At 39.3% G+C, this 18,178-nt stretch overlaps 1 protein-coding gene across 1 annotated transcript in view; it reads right to left on the reverse strand.

Annotated features, from left to right (window-relative positions):
* The window catches only part of LOC140227124 (serine/threonine-protein kinase NLK-like), a 97,329-nt gene that overhangs the window by 38,703 nt on the left and 40,448 nt on the right, over positions 1 to 18,178 (reverse strand). The window contains exon 2 of the mRNA XM_072307556.1: positions 13,144 to 13,273. Within this exon, the coding sequence (XP_072163657.1) occupies positions 13,144 to 13,273 (130 nt within the window). The remainder of the gene's footprint in view (positions 1 to 13,143; positions 13,274 to 18,178) is intronic.

The raw sequence follows: 18,178 nt of genomic DNA on the forward strand, positions 1-18,178 counted from the left end.
TTTTCTTTGATCACAAGATACTTGAGATTCAATGTATCTCAAGTGTACAGAATGAAATGCCGAGCTACCTCACGTGAAATATCACGCTCAGCTCTCCTCAAATTCTATAGTTCAGGCACCCTCCGCTACACACGGGTAATTTCTTGCTGTGGAGCCAATTGACGCTTTGCTCGCATTTCGCCAGCAATAACCATAAAACAAAAGTTGAGATGAGAAGGAACACGAATGCGTAAACCAGTATCCCTCTTGTTACCCTCGGCAAAAAAGTACAGAACAGAGGAAAAGCAAGCGGAGAGCGAAAGCCCACTGATCTTGCCTGTAGATTTTCGTAGCTTTCTGGGTCGCCAAACACGACTCAGGTAACGTGACCCAGTTCTCTGCGGCCTAATTTTTTTTTTTTATTACCAGAGGAACGGAGTAAAAAGAGGGATGACATTCCTTGTTTCATATTGACAAAATCTATTTTGTCCAATGAAAACTAGAACCCCTGTGGGAAGATGTAGTGTATAGAAGCATCTGAGAAATACAGGTAAATTCTTTTCGACCTCGCAGAAATGCACGAGGTGGAATGTACGCCGAAGGTGAACATGCAGTGAAATAACCTCATTTATGTTCAGTGAAAGCATTCAAGGACCTCCCCACTGAAAAGTTAATGAGACGACCTGGATAAGCAAAATCTCTAGCACGATGAATGTCAAGAGAATATGGATTTAGGTGGTCTAATTGGTGTATGTTGTCATGGTGACCGAGTATAGCGTTATCCAACAGATACTTTTGTATTTGGGGTGTTTGTTATTACTTGTGTGTGCCTTGCACAAGGGAGAAAGGAGAAGTTAAGTGAGAATGGGACTTTGTTGACATAACAGTTTTGAGTGTATCAAATTGCTATCACTCCATACATACCTCCATCCCATAATTGTTTCTATTTCTGCCTTGTAAAGGCATATAGTTATACAAGTGCTGATTGTTTGTTTTATTTGTTCGATAGTTTGTTTGTTTGTTTTTTCATGACATTGATTAAATCATTCTATCACTGACAAAGAACAGCATCATGCATCTACATCTTACAATGTACAAAACTTTGACCTGTGTGGTGTGACAAGTGGGTAATTTTCTTTTCATGGATGTAATAAAGATAAGAAAGTGAATACATTTTTTAAAAAACGTACAAATTAAACCCACATTTGTATTAAATTTTGACAATTAGGAGCATGAACTTATATGAAAACTGGAATAGGTATAGAAGTCAAGCAAAAAATGTGTATTGCAGGCAGATCACTTCCTGGAGACACGGGCAGGAGACTAATATCAGCTTAAAATGTTTACAAATACTTGCTAAATTGCATTGACTATCCACCTTCATGCAAAGAATGAATGAAACATGCTGTAGCTATGAACATGTCCAGTTAAATCTGCTTGCGCTCTCAGTAATCTACATTAACGTAGAATAGAGTTTGAAGTGTTTGCATACAAATTGCTTCTTATCTACAGTGTAAGTTAAATAGGCAGGAAGGGAGGACGATTTCGGATGAAGAGATGTCCAGTTAATTCGTGCAAATTCCCAGCGGCCTATAAAAACACTCTGGCAGCAACAATCAGACCTAATATTTCTTCCCTTGGAGTCATCCCTCTGCCGACCAGAGCGTGTTGCCACTGAAAACAAATATCCCCCTACCCTCCCCTCCGTACCTCCATGTAGTCAAATGTCAATTAGCGGAAAACTGTCACCAGACGATACTGTATCTATCCGTCCCACGCCCCACCCTCCCCCCCCCCCCCCCCCAGCCCACTTGAAGACATCCCATCGCCCTCAGCTTCATCATGTCCAATCAGACGCAGGTTGATCACAGCACATAGTTCAGTGGGAGACGGGAAAGGAAGATCACTTTACACAACAGATGACAATGGCGTGATGACCAGATGGGAGAGGTCATTGACCTTCCATCCATATCTCCATTACGTATCACCTAAGCAGGAACTGACATCCACTCATCCCGTTTACACACACCGGAAATTTAATGTTGTTGTTTTTTTTAACTGATCAATTTTTCAATGCGATAGGAAAATTCTTGTGTGGACACACACAAAATTTGAATTCTCTCCTTAAGCATCACATTTTTCAAGAATGTTAATCAATAAAAAAATAAACTCTACTAATAATTTGCAGTGTGAGACATGTGTAAACAGCACACCACAAAACTATAACCTTTTTAAAATCCCATAATGCAACTCACCACCCTAAGTTCACATACTAGTACTTGGGTGCCTGGGGTCACTCTCTGGTCATTATTCAGCATGTAGTCTTAACCTGTTCCCTACTGAATTCTGAAATCCCCATAATACACAGGCAACCAGGTTCCCGTAAGGAACGGGTTAAGATTCAAAATGATTCAATTGCAGCTGAGTGAAATTTTGTTTCTGCTCTGTGTGAACTGTGACGAATAGAATTGATGTTTATATTTCAATGGAAAAACCAATAACTCATGTGCGTGGATGTGGCTACTGTGACATCAGCATTCTTCTGTAGTGGGTGGGGGGGTAGGGCCAGGCAGTGGTCTAAAATAGTTTGCGAGCAAGCGTACCTTAGAATACAATGATGCAAATTCTACCCTACAAGCTCTTGCCAGACCATGATGAAAAGGTCTAGAAGAGAATGCACCTACATGTTAACTGCAGAGTACTGTACGAGCTGAAATTTTCGCGTACAGATATTTTCGCGAATTGCTACTAGGAGAACATTTTCACGTGTTGTAAATTTCGCGGTTGTGAGGTCTAACTGTGCTTATCTGTTTGCACGTTGTAATTTTCGCGTGTTGTTATTTTCGTGGTTCAAAGGCGATTCGCGAAATTCGCGAAAATAAAACCACCGCGAAAATTTCAGCTCGTACAGTATTCTCACAGTTTCAATTACACATATTCATGTAATGAAATGACATCATTCTCAGCTACAGTATGGAGGGTGGAAAAGAGTACACATCTCAGATAACAAGAGATACCAAACAATCCTTTGTCATATAAAAAGCATCATCTTTGCATTGTTACCATATTGACATATTATATTGCCATATTGTGGGAGTTGGGTGCCTTCGAATGATCTATAGATAAATGGTGCTATATAAATGCTGCTCATCATCATCATCATCACCCAACGAATTCAACTACTTCCGTGCGACTTTCACTTGCTCCTTTTATTCGTTGGCATGCCGAATCTGGATCATGTACTCCAAAACCACAGACTAATGTTGGGGTGGAGGCGGAGAGATGATAAACACGAGAAAGAGGTACCTGGATGCTGATTTTGAGGCTGTTGTTGTGTTGCACATAGAGCCTACCTCTCACAGTATACGGTATAAGTGCTTCACATGTTACATTAATTATCTGTAGCGAGATATGACATACTTTTGACAGAATATCTTTCTTCATGTATTCAATCTTAGATCAAGAAGACACTCAGGAATTGTTTGAGTGTTTTTGTTGTTTTCGTTTGTTTGTTTGTTTGTTTTGTTGGGGATTGTTTTGTTGCTTGTTTGATAGGAGATTATATTACACATAGAAGACTAATTTACACACAACTAGAAATAGTTTATGAATTTATTTTTGCAATGCAATGAAATACTAGTAATATTCTTGTGGGCGGACAAACACACTCACATAAATCCCTATTGTGATCTGCATTGAGATCATAAATCAATCTGTCTTGATTTTTTGGGGGAAACCCCTGCAAAAATTTACCTCGAGCAGTGTGTGAACCACATACATAAACAATTTTTTCCCCCTGCCCAGTGGTTCAAGACATCACACTAAGCTGAGGTGCTGGTAAAAAGCTTCGCTTGCAGCCACACATTTTTTTTTTTCTTCTTACTAATGATTGGACACTGACCAATGAAATGCACAGTTGGATTATGTAAAAAAAAAAAAAAGCAAACAAACAAACAAACAAAAACAAACACAAAAACATGAAGTCTTGTGTATGCATAGGCCTGTAGTTGACAATTAAGCTTAGGTCAAAAATACCAGATATCACCAAAGTTTCAATTTTGAGAGGTTAATGAGTGAATAGTGACCGCTAAAATCCAATATTGGATCATGATCCTACAATGTTAATTCTTGTGTGAGTAATTCCATTCTTTGCCATTAAAGTTACCTGTCTAAAATACCAAGTATCACCAAGCTCTTAATTTTGGGGGAGCTTATGAGTAAACACTGGCCGATGAAATCCACTGTTGGATCATGATTAAAAAAACAACAAACACAAAAATCAATTCTTGCGTGTGAATAATTCTGCAGTTGCTATCAAAGCAGATTACTAGGTATCACACAAGTTTTAAATCCATGCCTTTAATCCACCCGCGTCTTGCACTAAATCAAGAATTCTTTGTAGCTAGAGTGATAAAGTTGACTAATATGGTGAGGAGTGTTATTCTCGTATTCTTTTTTTTTTTTTTTGAACTGCCTGTTCTGACTGAGTGCCAAAGGTAATTGAGGTAACATGCTGACAAGGTAATAATGCAAGTTGCATGTGTGCCCTAACTAATTGGCCGTAACATCTCCGTTGTACCATCAATATTATATCCCAATCTGATGTGCAAGTGTGAATATAATAGAGCTTGGGAATCAATACGCACACAGGGTAGATTTCCTAGTATTTCTTGTGCCCTCTAAGTAACACGAACGGATCCCACCAGTAAAGGGAGTAGGGGGAGGGGTCTTGCACAAAGTAATAAATCACTTTATCTGAAGCAAATTGCTTCTCGCGAGTAGAACCGCTTGGGGACAGTACTGATGACGAAGCAGCCGGGATTGAGCCATCATTACATCTGTGAGCCCCCTTGTTTGGGCCATTTCCTAGCCTGCTTCAGACTCGGAAGGAAACCGAAAATTATTCTTCCTTGCAGGCCTTGCCGTGTGTGCGAATTCCATCGGACTGAATTCGTCATTAGAAGCGGCGGACTTGCCATTACATCCCTCGTTCTCCAGAGAGGAGGAAGTTGCCTCTGTCACTAACCCAATGAGTAGTAACACAAGCAGACCTGCGTTCAGAACTTTTAATCCTATTTGCCAGGGATCATTTGGAGTCTGGTTAGAAGACTAAAAAGTAGTGGCAGGAATGGTCATGGTATAAAGAAATATTTCTCATGTGTGATGTCATAGCCATTCTTCGTCATGGAAACTGGTTCTAGACAACCTCTCCTGGCCCTAGTGTTCCAACCTGGACTATCATAAAAGACTGTGACATCATCACTTCAGTACTCCACAGTTGTAGAGCTACTATTAATTTTCATTAATTATCATTTGTATTATCATTATTGTCATTGCCATTATCATAATTATCATAGTTTTCATGATTTCACTATTAATTTGCAGTAACAGTAAGACTAGTGGTAACATAGTGCTCATGTAGTAGTAGCAGTTGTTGTAGTGTTAGTACATTTAAAACAATGTTGAAGTGTCAGTAAATGATGAATTAAAAGTATCAGTGCTTGTACTTGTAGTATGAGCAGTAGCAGTAATATCCCTGCCTATAGCATAAAATGTGCTAAGTAAGCCTACTGCACAGGTATAATCTTCTTATAGACAACTCAAAAAGTGGATGCTATATAGTATATGGAAAGAATGGAATGCAAGTCAATACAAGGTTTATCTTACTTTGAGATAATTTTGTTATACATTACACAATACATTATCTCAATATCAACAGAGAAACTCCTTTATCATGTGATTATTATTACATACAGATTTCATGAGGGGATTTTTCTCTTTTGTTTAAGCCATGTATTACAATAGTTCAGTACCCTTTGTACCTACCCCCAGTCTAATCTAATATGAACCACATTGCTAAAGTGTTAATCATTCATAAAACAAGACGTATCATCTCCATAATCATTAGTAGGTCCTATACAGTATGTCCCCCCCCCCCCCAAAAAAAAAAAATTATAATCGAATTTCCGCATTGGTAACTTTTACTATGATTAAAATGTCTGAATGTGATTTCAGGGTCTAAAAATATAACATCTTACCTATATTTTGCAGGAAACCACATTCAATTTGGTGAAGTGGTCACAGAGAAATGTGGATCCTTGTAGAGCATGTCATGGGTCTGTTTCTTTCAAGTTTAGCACTTGGATGCTCTTAGAACTGCATACATGTACATATGTGTGTGAACACAATGGACAGAACTTAAGAAGGGATTCCTGACATGCTCAACAAAGATGCTCATTTCTCTTTGACCACTGAGGCAAATCAGATTGGGTTTTCTGTAAGATGAGGGTAAGAAGTTATAGTTTCATACCCTGAAGTTGTATTTGGATTGATTCACTACTTTTTAAGATATTGTTGCGGAGGGTCCCGTTGTAATTTTTTTTTTTTTTTTTTTTTTTTTGGGGGGGGGGGGGGGACATATGGTACGTGTCAGAGGGAAATACCAGACACAATTAAGGTCTGGATGGCCCATCCCCCAAGACTAACTATCTCCCTCACCACACCTGGCTGGAGTGAGGTTACAAAAGGTCAATGGATTTTAGGAAGGCGAAAATATCTCCACATGGCAGTTTTCAGTCCAATCTCCTGTAGCAGTGTAGGTAAACTGAACTTTCGTTTCGATATTTTAACTCCACACTCCTCCACTGACAGAAATCATCACAAAGATAACATTCCCCCCCCCCCCCCATTTTGAACTTCAAAACTCTGTGATATGTGTAATGGTAGGCCTCAGTAAAATGTTAGCAGAAGGTAAAACAGGCAAGCAAGGTCTATTTCCCCCTTCTTAAAGAAGATATCTTTTCATTTTTTGAATGAGTTTCAAAATGGCAAAAGAAATGTAATCAAACCTATAACTCTTGGTCCTTGAGCTTTCAATCAATGATACAATAAGCATATGCATTAACAATATTCATTTTTACAATGTTGATATTTCCTGACAAGACAATATTTTTTTCTTCAGGTTTTCAGTTGTCTTGTTTACTTAATATGAGGATAAAGAAGGACAGAGCACAACATTGCTGTTGTCATTTGCTATTCTAAGAGTCATTTCAGAAACCGTCAGTTTCAGCACCGGTTTACGATTGATGAATTCTAGATTAGATTGACTCATAGAAAATATGAATCATATGGGGGAAAAAGAAGACTGACCCATTGCCACCCAAACTACACTGTAAAGCCGGAACAAAAGAAAAGTAAAGAAAACAAAACAAAACAAAGTTAATCCCAAACACAATTCTCTCAATATTTACAGCCCAGCTTAAATTTGCCACACAAAAAACTGCATACTATGAGCCAGATATCTGCTATCATCTATAGATATCCAAAAATTTACAGGCAAGCAAGTTAAATGTCATATGAAAAAGAATGACACCAGTAAACTGCACTTAGCAATAAGACTTAGTGTATACGTTTGTCCATCTGAGCTGTAATTTCTGTAATTCATGCAGGCTTGTGAGGTATTCCTGTTTCCATGGTTACCACTTCCGCGCTGGCTTCTACTGACAAGCCTCTCCATAGCTCAGTGTTCTATGTGATCTCAAAGGTCATGTTGGGATCCTCGCTGAATGAATTTCCGCATGGAATTCCTGCCGCGAGCTTGCTCAAAGAGAAATTTTAGTCCCTGCGTGAGAAATCTTGAATGAGCACAAATATCAATGCAGTGCTAAAAGATCTGCTGCAGCATCACTGTCAACAGCAGTCATTCATAACTGTTTTTCTCCTATATACTGATATTTGTACATTATCATAAATAATCATCATAGTCATAAATCATAATTTTCTTCATCTTCAACCATCAATGAATTAACCTGATGAAAACTTGATTGCAAGTATAATCCACTGCCAGTCAATGAATTATGCTAATTATTCAGAATTTTTGATGTTCCAAGCCAAAAGATGCCTTCAAAGGTATTTATTAATTATACCACTGGTCTACATGTCTGCTGTCATATCAATAAGTTGTTGCCTCTCATTCTACTGTAGCTAATCATTCTCATCTTTTCAGTTTAGTCACGATCAAGGCCCCACCTTGCAACCCAAATCTTCACGCCCACCAAAATAGCAATGCCGAGACCAGTTCTGCGACAGTTCATCACCGCTTCCCGGGTGACCTCTCTCGGAGTTCACCAGAGAACTTCATTTAGCGGAGGGAGGGTCGCGGATGATGCCAAAGACAACCACATCGGATGCCATCACACAAAACTGCACGTCTACCACCTACGAGGGATTCAACCTCAATTCCCAGTCACCTTGCACGTGAAAACATTCATTCTTGCCTCCCCTTCTGAAACTGACCCCGTTATCAAACAAGTCCATGATACATGTTGACAGTGCCTGGTGGCTCAAATGTGCGTCTCCATGTAAGCACATGACAAAAAAAAAAAACAAAAAAAAAATGTGTTTAACAAAAAAAGAGAGAGGGTAAAAATGAGGTGAAGAGGGAATGAAAATGAGATGTTCTGACACTCTCGGATCTAGCCATCCTTGATTGCTGTTAAACCCTATGCCCCCAGATATGTTTAATTCCCAACAGGATTTCATACACGGCGCACACTGGTGCGGCAAGCAACGGGTTAGCAGCTCCCCTGGACTGAATTTGGCTGAATGGCAATAGGTCGTACGTAGCTAGTCTAACAAGATGAGGTGGTATATTAATAGCCGCACTGCTTGCGTCAGTAGGGCCCCGAAGTGCAGTTCGTTATCTCGCCTCAGCTCGCTGAGGGTCGGCTCACATCTGGGCCTGGTGATACAGCAAAGGTAGCACCGAGTACACCCCATGAGAAAGCAAGAATGAGAATACAGGAAGAAGGCAGGGAGAAGAAAAAAAAAAGGATACGGAGAAATCACGCTTTGGAGAAGAGAGAACAGAGAGGAATACTACTAAAAGGAGAGTATAGGATCAAACAATGATCACAAAAACAACAACGTATGATGCACAAAAAAGGACAGCAAAAGTATGCCGGGTTAGCATCATTTTTATGGTTTATGTTAGAGTAAGAAGAATGGTCACAAGCATAACATGCCCCTAGGATCTTGAAGAACATAAAACATGATTGCAGAACTGTTATTGTTTGGGTTTTTTGGTGTGTTTTATTTTTAGAGCTAAACATTTTAGCACTGAGATGCAATCTATCACGTTATTATACTGTATGCATCTCTGATATCAAAATCAGATTATGCACTTTGATAGAAATTAGGAGACCTCTTAGTAAGAGAGTAGCTACCATGAGATCAAAACAGTAATTAACTAAAAAAATTGATACAAATAAACAAATAGGAAACAAGCAAACAAACAAACAGGAAACAAACGAACAAACGTGAATAGGGATGGAGGGAAGGGAGAAACGGAAAGGAATCAAGAGATTGAGATGAGAAAGGAAAGGATGAGATGGAGGGATGGATGGTGGATGGAGAGGAAGACATTTCACAGCTATTTGTTGGAGGGTGGGAGCAGGCCGGCCGTGAAATCCAATTTCAGACGGGTTCTGCCCAATATGTTTGAAGGCAACTGTGTATACTTGTGTGACAACGCTTGCCTGCCACGTACGGCTCCAGAGCATTGCAGTGGAGTGCAGCATCGTCTGGCGTGGTAACGCTCAAATCTTTCATTGGCCTGGGGCTACCGAATGCTCACGGAGGTTGTCGAGGAATATTTCAGTTTATTGCCTTTCCTTCGATTATGCGACTGTGCACGCGCATGTGTGTGTGTGTGAGAGTGTGTGTGTGCGCATGTGAAGCTAGCATGCTGTAGATAATGGACTTTAAGGAGATTTAGAAGACTTTACAAGGATCAGAATTTGCAAACATTTTACACATCAGCAACTGTAAACAAATTGCAGGAAGGGGAGGACATGACAAGCCACACAAACAAACTCATTCTCAAGTTAAAGCCTCTTTTGCATCAACGAAGTAATGCGTGCATTTCTCTGTGTGTGTGTGTGTGTGTGTGTGTGTGCATGTGTGTGTTATTTGTCCATTTTTTTTTTTTTTGGTCTATTTGTCCCATTACATATGCAAATACCATGCTCATGATCAGGTGATACCCAAATATCATGTTGATAATCAAGTGAGTTTACCATGTTTACTGGTGTTAGAGCTTGGAAATACCTCACATACCTACCAATTAAATCTGTGAGCCTATGAGCTAGAGTATACAAATGTCAGAGAAGTAAACAATAACAATTTGAAAATCTTTACCTGTGTTAATGATCACAACAAGAGAATTGCTTTGTGTGTGGGCAGGTAACAATGCTGATATGAAAATGACAAGAAAGATCATAATGAATTCAACAAAGACAACTTTGGGGTATATTGGCACAAATATTTGTGAGAGCAGTCATCAATAAGGTATTGTCCTTAATTTCTTCACAAGTTCACTCGTCAATATGATTACGTAAATATGTGGAAAGAGGCAAATGCAACCACTTACAATAAAATTTTCTTGTTTAATGTTTCTAATGAAATATTTTTGTTACTTATATCATACTGACATGACATGGATAAGGCTTCAATTTAATACTACTAGTGATGTGTCTAAACAGTGCCTGTTACTATGCAGTTCTCTTATTGTGTATTATGCATATGTGTGAGTTTACTTCCTGCTACCATTGGTAGTCCTACCAACCATTCCCCCAATATTATCATCCTAAGGAGATAGAATAAAAATAAGCAAACCAACAGCACAAATAGATCCTGGTTCTCTCATTAACGATGGATCTCCCAGGAGATACCAGGCTCCTAGTTGTGATTGTCCAAGGCCACGGCATATCCACGGCAACGCGGTCTCCGTGCATGCACGTAAATATCCGTCCCCTGCAGGACAGATCGTGGCTGCCGCGGACCTTTCCGGCAGATTTTGAGTGCCGATGCCTCCGTACCGGGGAGTGTGGCAAACTTTTCACCGCTCGGGCCAGCTGGTATGGCTATTTATAACTACTGAAACCTTTCGGCGCTAATCGGCGCTGACTTTATCGAAAGCCAGAGCACACACACGATTGCTGGTATTAGCTGACACATCATGCATGCCTTTCATTCATCCATATTGAAAATTTGATACATGCAAATTTATGAGTTTTGATACAGGGATAATATGACAAGAATATCCTCATTTTCTACACAACTTGCACACCTAAATATCCACTCTATGAGATGCTCTTGATGCAATACAGTTAAGAGCACACAGGTTTTTTGTTTTTGTTTTTAAAGCTTCTGTGGTATCATGTTACAGAACACAAGATAAAGGTTTAATGCATAATTTCATTATTTTTTTTTTTAAAGATATCTCGGAAATACACGAGGAAAAGTATTGACTGCAGCATGCGCTTATGGAGATAAAAACCTTATAGAGGTTAATAAAGCCTTTCTTGCATCACTTTTCAAGTTACTTGCACTTTTAATGACCATATCAAAGTCACCTTGATATTGACATAGGATAGGGAGGTGTAATCTACCAATCTATGATGGTACACGCAAGCTGCTCCCAGCAAAATTCTGCAGGATGACATACAATATCCCATCCAAAACATCATGTAGATATACTCCTTTAATGGTGAACTTCTACTGCAATTAAGTGTAACTCAACTTGGCAGCCATCATCAACAGTAAACCATCAAACAAACAAGAGCTTGAGGCATCTCCTTTCTGTTCAACTGTTATGTGTGTGTTGGGGGTGGGGGTGGGGGAGGGAGGGGCGTGGCAAAAAGATGTTGTGCTCAGAAACAAGACAACATTGCCAGGCTGTCAAAACTCCTGGAAAACATGGAGCCCAGGCGTGTCAGGGCTAGAATTAATTACCATTCTAAGTGCTTTCCAAATCAATATGAGCAAGAGGTTAATGACATGCGAAGGCAACAAAGAATTCTGTGCCGAGACTCCCATTTCAACAGATAACATTTTGAACCGGCACACTCACATGAAAAAGGCGAAAACAAGAGACGAGGACAGAGACAGAGACAGAAGAGAGGGGACAGAAAGAATTGGGAGAGAAAAAATGGCAAAAGCCTCTCCTTTCTTCAGCAAATTCTGCCTGTGTTCATCATGCATGCTGGTCTAACTTCATACAAAATTTGTAGCTTGAACCAAAAGAGACAACAGAAAGATAAGTGTTTACAGACACAGCTTTGTTTCATCTTAGTTCATCAAGCTCAATATTTCCTGGGTGCCAAATCCAGCATTTTTGGTATAATGTGGGTTGTGGTATGCACACACAGAAAGATGACAAATAAAAAAAACAAACAAACATAATTTCTACCTCAACTCAGAAAATTACTCAACATGGGTCAGAAGTTCACCTGGAATATATCACCCTTGCTCATGTGATTACAGTATATCTCATTAGTACTCCTGATTTACCCTTCCGCAAAAAAGGCCACAAATCAAATTATTGTGATAATTATGAAAGATGAGTCCATGAGGCGTAGGTAATTTGTGGATAAATGAATAGGGATGATTATACCCTAGCCATGGAGAATTAAGTTTTTTTGGTTTTTGTTTTCTTTTCTTTTTAAGGCAAAGACACAAACAAAAATATTACCTTCGGCACCCTTCGGGCGGAGGCATAAAGAGGTCATATTTTAAGTTATATGATGAGTTGTATGCTAGTGATGTCAAAGGTCATATGAATATGACAGCACTTCCATGGTCAAAATAGGACTGAAGAGGGCTCACTAACATCTGAATTGTCATGTAAGGAATTCAAGACATGTCATGTCACGAGTCCAGGGCCAAGGGCAACTTTTTTTGTTTTGCTTTTTTTTTTTTTTTTGTTCCCATAAAATGCTGTGCTACATAACATACCACTGTCTACTTTGTCACAAGTTATTCAAATCTCTTGCATGTTGTTCTTTAATCTCATTCATTCTAAATAACTCTTGGAAGGGGGGGTTCTTTGGGAGTGTAGTTTCACCTGTACAGAGCATGTTGAACTTTGCATTTTATCATCACAACACAATGTCAGAAGATTGATTCATGAGGTATATCTTTATCAGACGAGCTGTCATTCACAACTTTTATGACGCCCCCCCCCCCAAAAAAAAAAAAGATTGCCCTATACTGAAAGTCAGCTCTGTGATGATGATGCCTAGCACAAGGGGGGGGGGGGGGAAGGAGAATGGGTGGCTACCGAAAGGGCTGAGGTTTTGGACCCTCGCCATCTCGTCAACTCACATTGTCATGGTTGAAAAAGAAGAGCATCTTCAGCTCCCGGTACACCCTCTTGCAGGAGATGAGGTTCTGGAAGACGTGGGGCATCTTCTTGAGGGCGACCCGCTTGCCATCCCGGGGGTCCGTCACCGACCTGGAGACGGGAAGGAGAGAAAGAGAGAGAGAGAGTATGACAATGTGAAAAGAGGAATGTGAAAAAGCTGTGGTGTGACACCTCGCTACAGGTATTCCATTCATTCCAGATTCCTGGCACAGATAAGAGCATGCACACAGTTCATGCATATGATATATAAAATATATGAAATTACACTTGAAGGATTTGAATGCAAAAACAGATATAAGCACTATTTTCTATTGTTTTTTTTTTTTTTTTTGAAGTGAGGTCATCATTAAATAAAGAAAAATCTTTTTTTTTTTAAGATATCCTCAATATCATCAGGTATGTTTTAGATATTTTCTTTGTTTTCAGCGGCCTCAATCTAAGAAACCTAAAGTTGATAAAAATGGAAACTGTAAAAGTGGATATTTTTGCGCAACCAATTTTTCACGCTTTGCCAGTTGAGAGGAGTTTTGTGTGTTTTTAATTCCGCTGAATCAAGATATCAACTACCAGAACATATGGCAAGCAAAAATATTCACATATATGCTTTTATTTTCGTGCTAGTTTCTGGTTGCATGAAATGAGCGAAAAGTTCAACACCACGAATATTTCCACTATTACAGTACATCAGCAATCGAAACTACACTCTAAGGTGCTTTTTACAGTCGATGTCATATTTGCTGTTGGTTGCAACTCCTCTTGACATTGCTTCACCTTCCTAGTTGATATATCATGGTGTATTATTAGAACAGTTTTGCCAGTCATGCCTTTACTCTTAAAAGCTGCACTATACACAATACTTACTTGATGTTAAGAGAGACACTTATGGTGCTTATGTGTGAGTATGCCACTCACTGACACATGCATAAAGAAATGCCATATAATCAGCTACTTGTATAAATTTCTAAAGAGTAGCAAATTTTTGAATTACTGATAATTAACCAATGCTTGTAATCTACAAATCTGTCATGATAGCAACAAATCTATAACCATTTGGCAATACAGAATCTCGACACAGAAGATACTGTATGACAACTGTCTCTCAATCACATTTCCTGATTATGTTCTTGTTGAATGCATGCCATACATCAATGTCTATCTACTGCTGACATTTTAGCAACCTTTTGCATGTACTCTTGCTCTTCTTCAATAAGAGTATTCAATAGTGTAGCAGCCTTCCAAACAACATACCACTTGCGTGCTTTCCAGTTTCTGGTTTGAAATGGAAACTCATAATTGGTTGTCCTCGCAGTTTTGTTAGTTTATATAACCCGATATACAAAAGTAAGAGGCGCCTAAATTAGCGTCTTAGAACAGAAAGTGAGGAGATATCTAGCAAAGTCTTCACAGCATGCTTTAAAGAGCTTCTCAAATCTGTTGACATGAGTTGGCAGAGCTTCCCGCTCTCAAAAGAAATATTCCTGACAGCACATAGTACACATGTGTTGACCATTGCACCACGAATGCAGAGCTGCCAACTAGTACTGATTTTCAGTAATTTGTACTGAAATTGGACAAGAATACTGAAGGTTACAAGCAAATTACTGATTTTAGAAATCATTGTCTGTGATAAATTCTATAACACTGTTAAGAATTACTGATTTTCACTCAAAAAAGGTGCAAATTACTGATTTTCAGCCATCATAGTACTGAAAGGATTTTACAAAAGTTGGCAGCTCTGCGAATGGCATCACTATAAAAGGATATAGCTGCTCATCTTGCTCACTTTCAAAGTAACAATGAGCTCAATGTACATTACACCGGGATTTCTTTATTTCCCCAAATGCACACACCCTAAATAAAAAGAAACCACTGTACAAGTCTTTGTACCTGGTAGCCACTCCTGCTGGCTTGACAATGCAATAAATCTCAAACTCTCCATTCCCCCCAGCCCAGCTGGGGTCAAGCCTGGAAGAGTGCCTTGACCTCGGCCTGAACTTACGAGGCACTCACGTCATAGCCTGCTTTTAATGCACACCCCTTGACAGATGTGCTTTGAGCTTGACCACTGCAAAGTGTACCACACCATTGGTGATATTTGGAGGACATGGGCCTAATGGTTGAAGGAGAGGAAGAGTGCAGTAAGTGACTGTTACTGAAATCAATCGCAAATCTACTGTAAGAGTGCTTTCCTTCATTGAATTTTGCCTCATAAAATAATGATTCCAGATTCTATGTCGACCTACGGACAGCCACTGACTGTAAAATTCCACCTAAGAAACATCCCTGTCCTTACAATATTATCCCATCAGTTTCTGGAATTGAATTAACAGTTCTTTTCTGTAAGAACCCCACATTTTTAGTTAATCTAATTCATGGAGATACTAAATGCAACCAATTACATATTTTGTAAAAAGAAGAAAAATATTTTGCAAAAAAATAGATTAAAAGAAAAATTTTAATCATATTTAGCAGTGTGAAAGAGACGATTTGTTTGGGTTTTTTCTAAAAGACATTTGACTCCTTTTGGGTAATCAATTCTAATTGTGACCATGAATTCCATGAATTCTCATTTTGTGCAACTACAATCTTTTCAAAATACCCCTGCCAACCCCATTAGCAGATCATGCCTACAAGTATCTATTAACTCAAGGCAATGATCACTCACTCACGGTCCACATACAAAATTGTGGTTCATTCACAGGGTGTAGGTAATGTGAACCGGCAATGCGCTGATAATCAAATAGAACGCGATGACTGTACATTAACATGTGATGGCCCCTAATAAGGTCACTCAGGAGGTATCGCATGTCATGTGAGTTGCATGGAAATGCATTAGAACAATAGTATCCCTTCTAGACGGGCGAAGGCATCACAAAGCAGACAGCCACCAACACCTACTGCATCAAATATGAATGACTTCCATGTGAGTCTACCCATCCAACTGTCTGAAGACATTCACACAGCATGGTCTCCCAGCCCTTTGCCCAGGAAGCCTATTGCTAGTCCCCCTTCACATTTCATTTCTCAGACTGAATTCTTGCCACAATATATAATCCACATTTCTAGGCAGAAACCGAAATGACAAGCACAGATGGTCTCAATGACAACCCCCCATTTTTTTTTTTTTCTTTAGGGGGGGGGGGGGGGGTTCCTCTCCTTATTCGCTGAAAAAGATCATAAGTTTGTCCCAACTGCACTCTTTAGCTCCTCCGCCAGATCCAGAGCCCGTCACGTCACCACTCACTCTGCCGCCCTCGCTTGTTCCGCAACATGACTAGGTGTTAATCATCCCAGCCTGACTAAGACAAATTAACAGACATAATCCCTGCATCCATGTGCTCCGCTCACATCTTCCTTCTTTCTCGGCACTGACAGCCGCCCGAGTCTGCATCTTACTCATCCAAACTAACGGCTCACACAGATTGTGCCCATCAACGACATTGTTTCACAGTGTTCCAGTTGATTCTGGGGGTGAACTAAGCCTTCATTTTTACATTGAAGTCTGAACAAGGTACATTCTATTTCTGAAAATTGCACTTAGCAATGCATTACACACTTTCCAGTATAAAGTGAAGTTGTTTTCTTTTTTTTTAAGGAATTCATTTGTAATGTTTGTCACATCCCTGTATCTCCAATATTTCAATTTGTTTTGTTTTCCCTTTGTCCTTGCAAATTCAAGATCATGACAGCTACCATGCTGTAAAAAAAAAAAAAAAAAAATGGTATTGATTGGTACAGTGACAAGAAAACATGGAATATGACATTCTCATTTACGGAGAAAGAAAATATATTTTGCAGAAGCGCAATACTTCTAATTTTTCTAAGGAGAGTCAACAATAACTGTTCATCTGTATATCTGTAGATATGAAGTAAAGGAAAAAAATTGATGCAAAATAGTGAAAAAAAAATCAACAAATGATTGGTACTTTTCAGTCAAAGTACAAATGACTTCTAGTGTATTCCTACCGTAAAAAGGAGGACCAAAAGTAACTTAAGAGTTTAATGAATACATTTGAAGCAGCAATACCAAGCGAACTGCTTATCAAAAACTGTCATCCAATTCTCAGATAGGGTGGAAAAAAAATTGTACTGTCAGTACTTCCACATACACATGTTTTCTCTCCCAGTAATCTGTGTTGTATGAAGTCATATCACCATCAGAGGAACTGATTCATTCATTGTTGGCGTGTGTGCGGATCCTGATCCCAAATCCCAGAAATCAATGCTTGCCCTGCCTAAGGACAAATAAACAATTCCGAGCAGGGAAAGGAAGCTGCCGAACCAGGCCGCTTGGTGCCGAAGCAGCGCTGATGAAGGGTATTAGGTAACAACGCTTTGAATGCTATGAAATCGAAGAGGCATTACATCAAATGTGCATGATACACACTCAATGAGCGAGTTTGGGGAAATCAAGCTTTCTATTACATACTAGGAGCAGAGATCATTCCCCTGTACCATGTTTAATGATTGATCTATCAATCTTGTTAATCAGCGATCCAACACAAATTGGGTATATCAGTAATCTGCATGCAAATTGAACACATGCACACAAAAATGTGTGATGTTTCTGCACTGTGGTACAAGCCAATACTGTAATATCATAAACAAGAAATGTGTGAAAAGAAAAGGAGGTATTTAACTTTCATAAAGACCTTCACAAGAAAACAATAAAGATAAACAGAATGGTTGAGAAGAAAAAATGTTCATGAAATCACCTAACCTTTTAGGTGCTTTAAAAACGAAAAAATATGGTGACTCACTTGGGTATTGATTGATTCAAATGATACAACACATTGGGTGTGTCTCTTAGAGAGGGAAAACATATATTCTTGGATAAATCTCCAATACATGTATCTCCAATGTCCATTTGGTCACTCCATATCAGTGCATCAGGGGCTACACACAGTCCAGTACATGTCAGCCAGAGTTCAGTAAGTCCTTGACCTCAACACCACTCAAACCCCTCCCCTTCCACCCCCCCCCCCCCCACCCGAC

The sequence above is a fragment of the Diadema setosum genome, chromosome 4 (assembly GCF_964275005.1).
Source record: "Diadema setosum chromosome 4, eeDiaSeto1, whole genome shotgun sequence".
Taxonomy (NCBI): Eukaryota; Metazoa; Echinodermata; class Echinoidea; order Diadematoida; family Diadematidae; genus Diadema; species Diadema setosum.